Source organism: Mesoplodon bidens (genome assembly GCF_964165515.1).
Source record: "Mesoplodon bidens genome assembly, chromosome: 1".
NCBI classification, from domain to species: domain Eukaryota; kingdom Metazoa; phylum Chordata; class Mammalia; order Artiodactyla; family Ziphiidae; genus Mesoplodon; species Mesoplodon bidens.
The window spans coordinates 61,952,334-61,962,334 of NC_138176.1; the positions used below are offsets into that span (position 1 = coordinate 61,952,334).

At 44.2% G+C, this 10,001-nt stretch overlaps 1 protein-coding gene across 1 annotated transcript; it reads right to left on the reverse strand.

Moving 5' to 3' along the window:
• Nucleotides 1–496: 496 nt before the first annotated feature.
• MED28 (mediator complex subunit 28) lies at nucleotides 497–7,165 on the reverse strand. The gene is made up of 4 exons (XM_081244141.1): nucleotides 6,993–7,165; nucleotides 4,897–4,963; nucleotides 3,809–3,921; nucleotides 497–2,518 (listed from the first exon to the last, which is right to left on the reverse strand). The coding sequence occupies exons 1-4, from the start codon at nucleotides 7,149–7,151 to the stop codon at nucleotides 2,321–2,323; spliced, it is 537 nt and encodes a 178-aa protein (XP_081100267.1). The 5' UTR covers nucleotides 7,152–7,165; the 3' UTR covers nucleotides 497–2,320.
• Between the last annotated feature and the right edge of the window lie 2,836 nt (nucleotides 7,166–10,001).

The following is a 10,001-nucleotide window of genomic DNA, read 5'->3' on the forward strand; positions in this document are numbered from 1 at the left end:
TTGGAGCTGTGGAGCCACACGTCACATGTGGGTGGGGAGCGTGGAGGAGCTGGAGACTGAAAGAGGGGCCGGGAAACGGGGCAGCGCTTGGGCATCGCATCGCAGCAGGGAAGACCAAGAATTCTGTGAGCTGCAGGGGGCAGAGAGCCCCCAAGGGGTTAAACCCTAAAGAAGGCAACTGGCCTGGACCCAGATCATTTGTGGAAAGGTTCATCTTATACAGGGTAAGGGCTTCAGCAGATGGACCAGGAAGCAAATAAAGATGCCCTGAAGATGTGGGTTGGTCTGTCATCCCAAGGGAAGATGAGGGAAGGTCCACCTGATGGCTCATTATTTTCTCCTTGAAGGAGATGGCATCCCAGAGGGTTTTCTGTTTGTCAACCAGCAAGATGCCACTAAAAAGGAAAAAGATATTTACAAACAGAAAGAAGTGAAATGTTTACGTGGCAGAAAACTTTTGAATTTAGTAAACAAACGACAGTAACTGGTACACACATTAATTCAAAATATTTTTACTAAGCACCAAATAGAATAGTTCCTGAACTTTCCACTAAGAGCCTCTTCATTACTGAAAGAATGCCTAAAACGTAATCAATTTAGTTAGCTTTTTAATCAAGAAATCTACAGCTGCCAATCAGCGCTTCTAATTGGCACGAGATGACCAGGTTAACAACCTTGAAATCAGATAATGTGATTGAAAACAACTTTTAAAAGCTTTAACTATATACTCTGAATGAGGGAATTCAATGGCCTCTGGCTGTGTACCATACACATACGCACACAAACAAAAATAAGTACTAAGTTATTATGTATAAAAGATAATAAGTGGTCTCTGTGTATTCAGAGGGGAATAATGCCTACCTCTCATGAGGAACAAAGAGACAGATCACTAACTGCAGAGGGAAAACCAAGCAAGGCTGGCAGAAGGGACAGGAAGTCCTGTGTCCTGTGGATACAACAGAGAGCACTTTTGGAGGCTGCAGAGACCAGGTGGCGTCCAGGCCAAACTGGAGCTTGAATGGATGTCAAGGTGGGTGGGGTGGGGCCTTCAAGGCTGGAGGAAAAGCAAGCCAAGACTCCGAGTCACAGAATTGCTGCCTGCTTAAGAGACAGTGCAGCACTGGGTGAGGGAGAAGGGCTGTAATCTAATGAGGGAATGTGAACAACAGAGAGGGGAAAGCCTCATCCAAGGAGACCAGGCACAATGCCGGTCTGTATTTCTCAACAGCAGACCAGGCACAATGCTAGTTTGTACTTCTCAACAGCGGTTCAACAGAGAATCTGAGGTGGCCTGTGTGACTGACAGAGGGTAAAGTATCTTCCCAAACACTGAGTCTCCCATGCACCCTGCAGCCAACCTCCCACCTCGAGGCCCCAGTCCCTTGGAATCAACACCACCCATTAGCAAGAAATTCATTAACGGAAAAATCTGCTCCAAATAGCAGAACAAACAAAACTCAAAACTCAGAGATGATCACAGCAAACTTTAACCCTCATACTTCACCTATGCCCCTACTGAGAGCAGGGTCCGCTCTGTTACTTAAACTGATTACTGAAGAAATGAGTATCACTAGCATAGCACTGCTCCTACCCTCCCCCAAAAGTAAATGAACACTACACAAAATATAAACTCACCCCAAATAAAAGTCAACAGTAACTTAAGGATACTGCTGGATTCCTATAGCACTAGTTACTGCAGTACAGTAACAGTTACTACACTAACCTACAATATTATAATCCTCTTCCAACCTATTTACAAAATGTCCTCATTCTGAGGTTCTGGAAGTGTTACATCGTTGCATTAGACTCCTCTTCTCTAGGTAGTTCAGTCTTGAAAAACAGCAAATTTACTATTTTTATATACTGCCACTGATGGGTAAATGATCATAAAAGACCTACAACCAAAATCCTCATCCTTTGATATGCAGATCAGATCATACAAGCTTTTCCCCTCAGATCATACAAAATAATCTAAAACTGGAAACAGAGAGATAAACACTCATACAAAAATAAAAATAATAAAAACAAGCAGCAAAAACCAAAAACATAAAAAGGAATCTGTAAATGGCATCATATTAACAGTCTTAAATTTTGCTAAAGACAATATACTTGGTTTACCAAAGCAATAAGCATTTTATAAAGTACTCCAGAAATAACGCTTACAAAAATAGGGGGAAAATTTTAGATGAGAGTGCAAAACTAAATCATCTCGCCCTCTGGCAAAGAGTTCTCCCAAAATGTCATGTCTACAAGAAGTGATGTTTGGCAAAACTGTGTCTGGGCTGACTCAGCCACCAGCTCCTGTTCAGGTGGCTTTTCCTCAGGTTTGCTTCATCGGTGCAGGGATATTTGCAGACGCCTGCTCGAGGTAGGCCAGGGAACCCTGAGGGATGTCGGCTGGCTTTTTGTGCTGCATGTTGATGTCCTCCAGCACCTGCTGCCAATGTCTCAGTTTTGTTAAGTGCTTCTGGACCAGAGCATCCTTTCGCTGTAATTCGTTCCTCAGTTCCGAGACATCCTATAAACAAAAGCAATGAAGTCAGAGTAAACTCACAAAACATGAACATAGTTTCTGATTAGTTAAGAGCACTAAGAAGTAAATTCAAAACAGAGAACCAACTGAACCATAGTAGGCTGATTACTCTGCTTGGCTGCATACTTTGAATAACCCAAAGCAACTCTTCTCATGAAAGATGCCTGCTTAACAGTTTTTATTTTTAATTCATGTTCTTTTAGTAAGTAATACACACATTACAAAATTCCAAAGTACCAAAGGACAGCCAAAAAGAAGTCAGTCTCTTTCCCATCGTGGTCTCCAGGCACTCAGGATATCTCTCTATCCAAAGGCTACTGTGAGAAGGATCTACAACACTGAGAATCTGAAACACACGTTAACTGTTTTAAAAGAATCCACAGCCACTGTTCTATCATTTCAGATTATTAAGTGTTAAAATCTCATTTTCAAGAGCTTTTTAATGAGTAACAGTATTAAAATCCTGTATTAAGACCTGGCTTTGAACACACCTAGACTGTCACTCAGGCATTCAAATCAGGAAATGATCTGATATGGTGAACTGTAAGAATATCATCTTCTTACCATTCACCTTCTCAACAGCTGGTATCAAAGAATAAAATGAACATTTTGACTAATTGCTCAGCTTGTGGGAGGAGTTATTTTAAAAACTGCTAAAAAAATAATCATCCTAATTTAGTATTTCCCACTGGGGGCATCACTGTGTTTTGGGGAGGAAGGTTCTTCCCTTTTCCACACTGCAGGGGGCAGGCCCTGGCCCTATCCACTAAATGTCATTAATGACAACCTCAACACACTTCCAAATACCCTGGTTTCAAACAACTGAGATAAATAAAATCCTGAGTTTCAAGGAGCCTGGGACAGAACATTTGCTTTTTGGTTCCTTGAACAAAATTGCCTAGAGCCCTTCCTGTGTGTAAGGCAGCAGGGACACACAGATCAGTTCCTGTTCAAAATGAGCTTATCATCTACATTAATGCTTTTCAACCTTTCAAGCAGAACCTTTTCTTTTTTTTTTTCCTTAAAAGAAAAATCTTCCATGAAAGCCAGTGTATGAAACGAGTAAAAGCCGAGAGCTGCTGTGTTTGAAACACTGCTTTCCACCCCTGACCCCCAGGTCCAGGTTGTCATGAACACTGACAACCAACATTTTACATTCAAGCTATGAAGCCCCACTATAACTAATGCGCAAATGGAGCATCTCATTTAAACCATAAATGGAATTTTGACAACATTTGCTCTTCCTTAAACTTAGAGAGAGAACTCAGCTTGTACCTCTTTGATAACTTGCTCTGGTTTCTGGACAGATAACTGCAATCTTTTTTGTAGGAAAAAACATTCTGTCTGTCTCGCAATATCTAGAAATTTCTGGATACACTGATCAACACCTTAAAAAAAAAAAAGACCAAAATATTAAATTAAGGAAAACACTAGACACATATATCTCTCTCATAAATCAACAGTTGGAATATCAAAACAGCACCTTCTTGTAGATGGAATCGGGGATTTTAATCCTGCCCACAGCAATATTACTGACCCCAACCCCCTACGAGTTAAGCAACATTAACTAGCAGACAATCTTTTTTACCAGGTGAATAAGAAACCGAACTACAATGCAAAAGTTCTTCTGAAGAAAGACAATCCAGAGAGCCAGCAATTAACATCATGATTTCCAGTTAAAATGAAACATTTAAAACAGTACAAAGAAATCAGAAGTACCTCTCCCGGGACAGAACTTGGGCGAGGAAGGGGAAGCAAAAAACTTAGTTCTTTCTTTAGTTTTTTTAAAAGACATAGAGGATTATTTATTTATTTATTTATTTATCTTTGGTTGTGTTGGGTCTTCGTTGCTGCGCGCAGGCTTTCTCTAGTTGCAGCGAGCGGGGGCTACTGTTCGTTGCGGTGTGCAGGCTTCTCATTGTGGTGGCTTCTCTTGCTGCGGAGCACGGGCTCTAGGCGCACGGGCTCAGTAGTTGTGGCTCACAGGCTCTAGAGCGCAGGCTCAGTAGTTGTGGTGCACAGGCTTAGCTGCTCCGTGGCACGTGGGATCTTCCCGGACCAGGGCTCGAACCCGTGTCCCCTGCATTGGCAGGCAGATTCTTAACCACTGCACCACCAGGGAAGCCCAACTTAGTTCTTTAAAAAGCAGTACACACTATTGGTCTTCTGCGTCTTGGTACCAATAGGAAAAGCTCATTCATTACAAGTGGCTCATTATGAGTGACATAAGATGTCAATAAACTGAACAAAGAACCAGCAGTATATAGAGATTACACAAATCTTATTCCCTGGAAAAGTTCTCTTAGGATACAAGCGGGACTGAAACACATCAAGTGTAAAATCAGCAATGAGGGAATTCTTACCAGTTCGAATTTCTTCCTGATCTGTACCACTGACATAATCCTGACTCACCAGAGAAGCAAAACAAGCCTGTGTGATCAAAACATATTACAAAAGAAAAAAATGTCATTCACACATCAATAATCTTACTTTAGAGTAAGAAATAACTTCTCTCTATGGAAAACGAAGGCTGAGCCGAGTCTCGCGAGAAGACTAGGTGGGTGATCCAGGTAGCACCACTCCGCATCCTTTTCACTTGGCTAATTCCCAATGCCCGCCTGGGTTTCATGTTTTCTGGGAAGCCTTCCTTGACAGCCATGCCTAGATGTGCTCTCAGAGTATCCCGGGTTTCTTCTATCAGAGCACTGATCCCACAGCACAGCAGCTGCCTGCCATTTATTTGTTTTTTCCACTGCACAGTCACGAGCTCCTTGAAGGCAGGAACTGTTTTCTGTGTATTCTTAGCACCCAGGACAGGTCCTGACACATAACAGGCTCCTTCACTGTTTGACAAATATTCATCAAGCACTTGCTATCTGCTACCACTGGATTAGCACTACAGATAAAATGAGAGGAGAGGAGGGCAAAACAGGTGTTCTCTGACTTCATGGAGCCTGATATAGTGTGCTACAAAGAGCAGCAAGGCAGGGTCGATGCGGAAGTGATGTGTGAGCTGGGGGAGGGACCTGGAAGCCCAAAGAGAAAATGAAGAACACAAGCAGAAGGTCTCCTGTGGCCAGAGTTAGAAGAGATGGGTCTGGAGCAGAGACGTGAACATGCAGAGCTAGGAAGACCACAGCACCTCTTGGGCTATCCCCACAGCCACAGGTATCCACTAAAGGGTTTTAAGCATTAGGGTGCTGGTGGTCAGCTGCAGACTTCCTTCTACAGGGCCAGTGTTTCAGCAAGAGCTCATGATGAGAGCCACCTCCCCTCTCAGTGCTAGATGCTGCTCTAAAACTTCACCTGTCCCTTTCCTTTATGGTTTAGCCCCACCCCAAAGGCGTCTCATCCTCCTCCCAGACGGAAGAGATTTCTGTTCTTTAAATCTGTTGTCTCCAAACTTTTGAATGTACACCCCATCAACAAAAGCATTTTGTCCACGCAGCCCCAATAACACGTTCATTTACAAACTATGTTTATCAACTACTCTGCTATTATATACAGTATAAAAGTCACACGACTAGGATTTAAAATGTAGAAAAGGTAATTCCGGTTACAAGTTATTTTATTTCCACACGTTAATGGCTCATCTTCCACTTTAGAGACCACAGGAAGCCGTCTTATTTCTAAGCACTTATTTTGTACCTCTCCTTTGTCTGCTATCACTCCCCATCTTCTTTGGTACAGGGTTAATGCTTAAGCAGAACTCAGAGTTAGGGTCACCTCTGCCTCTCTCCTCACCCACCAGCTTTCCTCCCCCTTCCTCGGCCCTGAGTACCAACTTCCCCACAGTAACTTTTTTTTTTTTTTTTTTGCGGTACGCGGGCCTCTCACCGCTGTGGCCTCTCCCGCCGCGGAGCACAGGCTCCGGACGCGCAGGCCCAGCGGCCACGGCCCACGGGCCCAGCCGCTCCGCGGCACGCGGGACCCTCCCGGACCGAGGCACGAACCCGTGTCCCCCGCACCGGCAGGCGGACTCCCAACCACTGCGCCACCAGGGAAGCCCCTCCCACAGTAACTTTTAAATAACTCCCAGCTCCAAAAGTCCCACTACTTTAGGACCGTTTAAGGGTGGAACCCAACGGAAAGGATACAGGACATAGGGGTGGACGCTGCGCTCCGGAGAAAAGGAGCACGTACTAAACACGCAGGGACGCGGGAAAGGATACTCAGGGATGGAACCAAGGATGGGGTGGGACGAGAACAGCCCACTGAAAACCTAGAAGGGCCCCACGGTTGGGGGTAGATAAACTTCAAGTCCACGTGGCTCCAGAAATGTCAAGTTTAGGCATCTCCGCCAGCCAACCAGAGGAGAATTCCGGCCACCATTCAATGTGGAGACTAACGCAAGCGACTTACATGCAGGTATCGCCGAAAGAGAGAAGCTGCGCACGCGCAGCATACGCTTCAGAAAAGAAGGGAGGCTGGGAACACAGACGCCCACGTCTTATCTTACCTCGAACGATGACTCCAACTCGTCCACCAAGGTACTGTTAGAAGTCCTCGGAACGCCTGGTGTGGCCTGAAGAAGCGAAGCCTGGGCCAAGAGTCCCGGCGGGGGTGGTGGGGGTCCCGGTGGCTGCCCGGAAAACATGCCTCCTAGCGGAGCCGCCATTTAAGAGGCTCACTGCGCCTGCGCGGGAGCTGGGGCCCGCGGGTCACGTGACATGGCCGGTCACGTGACGGTGTTGCGTGCACGTTGGCGTCTGTTGGACGCCCGGGAAACCTATGGTTTGGCCCTTTGTGCCCTCTTTGTTTCCGTCACGCAGGCAACCGGGCTTTTACTTTTGCTTTTTGAACTTGAGAATTGAAGGCTTTGAGAGGGTTTAACACAGCTGTGTGGAGAGCAGAATCAGTAACTACGGTGGGGCGAGCCCTCTGGCGGCGTCAGGATATTCTTGTACCAGCCCCGCCTTTGCTCTCAACTCTTGAAATGACTTTGACCCAGGAGCTTTCTCTGGGCTCGGTTTACCCGTTGGTAGAAGGGAGGTGCTCATTCGTCCCACAAACATTTATTGAGAGCGCACTGTGCCAATTACTAATCCAGTCACTGTAGCGGGAATAAAGAGGAAAAATGTCCCCTAAATTTTCCTTTGGGAGATATAGGTAACAAAAACGACTTAACATTGTTGAGGCTCCCTGTCTTATGTGCTGGGAGCTATTATGGTTACATCAAAGAAAGTCACCGTGCTAATCTTTTTTTAAAACATTTGCTTATTCAACTTTTCAGAAGCTAAATATTTTTTCATTATAATTATCTTTACAGTTATCATCCAGCATACCTGTTGAGCCTTCCATGTCCCGGGCTCTATTTACTGATCTGAGGGTTATAGCAATCACCCCAAGTTTCTGCTCTTGGAGAGTTTACCATTGTTCTGTGGGAGAGAGACCAATAAACATGTACATATATAGAGTGAAATCATGTAGAGATAAGTGCCAAGAAGGAAAATAAAGTCCAGTAAGGGGATGACTAATGATGGATTTTATTTAGTTTTTGGGGGCTGCACTGGGTCTTCACTGCTGCATGCGGGCATTCTCTAGTTGTGGTCAGCGGAGGCCGCTCTTCGTTGTGGCGCAGGGGCTTCTCGTTGCAGTGGCTTCTCTTGTTGCAGAGCATGGGCTCTAGGGTGCGCAAGCTCAGTAGTTGTGGCGCACGGATGGGCTTAGTTGCTCTGTGGCATGTGGGATCTTCCCGGACCAGGGATCAAACCTGTATCCCCTGCGTTGGCAGGTGGATTCTTAACCACTGCGCCACCAGGGAAGTCCCAAGTGATGGATTGTAGATGGGTGGTTGGAGAAGGTCTCTCTGAGGAGATCTGCACTGGAGTGACTAGAGTAAATTTTAATTAGGAAAGTTTTCTAGACGGGGGGGGGCCTTGAAGAAGGAAACTGCCTGGCATATTTAAGGAGCTACAGAGAGGCCAGCGGGGCCAGAGTGAGAGAGGCAGGCAGAAGTAGAGAAAAAACAGAGACTTCCCATTGCCAGTCAGGTCTCAGATCAAAAGTCACCTTCCCAGCGTCAGTCTGATTGGACCCACACTCCCAGCCATTTCACCCTGTTTAATTTTCTTTACAGCACTTGAACACTTACCTGAAATTATCTTGTTCATTTTTCTTCATTGACTAAGTTGCCTTGCACACATGCACACAACACGCGAACTGGAAAACAAGATCTATGTGATCAGGGCCTGCCTGTCTTGTTCACCTGTATTCCCAACACCCAGAACTGTGCCTGGCATAAAATAGACGTAATAAATATTTAATTGAACAGAAATAGAATGCCATGATTTTGGACTCCTTTACACTCCTAAAAAATTATTGAGGACTCCAAATGTTTTTGCTTATGTGGGGTATGTTGGGCAATATTTACCTATTAATTAAAAATAATAGGTAAATATTAAAAACAGAATTTAAAAAATATATTCATGTAAAAATAAGCCGATTATGTTAACATAAATAATATTTTAATTAAAAATGTAACTATTGTATACAATGAAAAATAGAGGAGTGGAACCATTTACATTTTACTCCTGGGTTTCCAATGGCCATAGGGCTGCTTGAATTCTGGATTTCTTACTTCAGCTATCTTTTAACACTACTGTATTCTAAACCGCTGCTGTTTTGGATTTGCTGCTCTCTGAAGCCATGGCTCTCTCAAGCCCTGCCTTGTCCTTAGTGATTTAGATGTAGATTATACCACCAGTCTCTGGAACATCATTCTAAGGATCCACCAAGGTTTTGTGAATACCTGGTAGCCAGATGCACCAGCAGTGGCAACTAAATTTCATCTCAACCAGATTAGATAAGCACAAGAATCTAGGACTACACCATGCCTTTTGTATCTCACACTCTAGTAAACACAAGAGTTCTATTGTTCTTTTACTTACAAAAAGCCTTTGATAGAAAGGTCAAATCCCTATTTGGTCTTCTGAGAATCACACAGAAGAAATCTAAATGTTTTTAGTTTCCTTTCACAAGGCGGTAATTCCACCTCTCCGTTTCCATCTTTCCTGCTGAAGTAGCTTCTGGATATAGATACCCAGAGGAACCTGTGTTTACACACTATTCCTGCCTGATTTTAATTCTGATTTAATTTAAATTCATGTTATTTATTAACATGGATATGCATGTCCATTGTCTTTCCCTCTCTAAAAGCCAGTTTAGACACATAATATCCATTTACATGTCAAGTTTTTAAAATACTAAATGTTAAAAATAACTCCAATTAAAAAAAACTGTCAAACGTTCTCAAAGTCTTAAAAAAAAAATAGATCCTATTTGTGGGTAATTTGATTCACCCAATACAAATGTAGCAGAAATTTAACCCCAGGGCTTCCCTGGTGGCGCAGTGGTTAAGAATCCGCCTGCCAATGCAGGGGGCATGGGTTCGAGCCCAGGTCCAGGAAGATCCCACATGCTACGGAGCAACTAAGTCCGTGCGCCACAACTACTGAGCCCGAGCTCT

Excerpts from the sequence above, each read along its gene's own strand:
- MED28 (XM_081244141.1), bottom strand. The coding sequence starts at position 7,151 with ATGGCGGCTCCGCTAGGAGGCATGTTTTCCGGGCAGCCACCGGGACCC. Across the intron at positions 3,922-4,896 it reads TCAGGAAGAAATTCGAACTG|GTGTTGATCAGTGTATCCAG; the intron begins GTAAGAATTCCC and ends TTTTTTTTTAAG. Across the intron at positions 2,519-3,808 it reads CAGAGCAAGTTATCAAAGAG|GATGTCTCGGAACTGAGGAA; the intron begins GTACAAGCTGAG and ends TTTTGTTTATAG.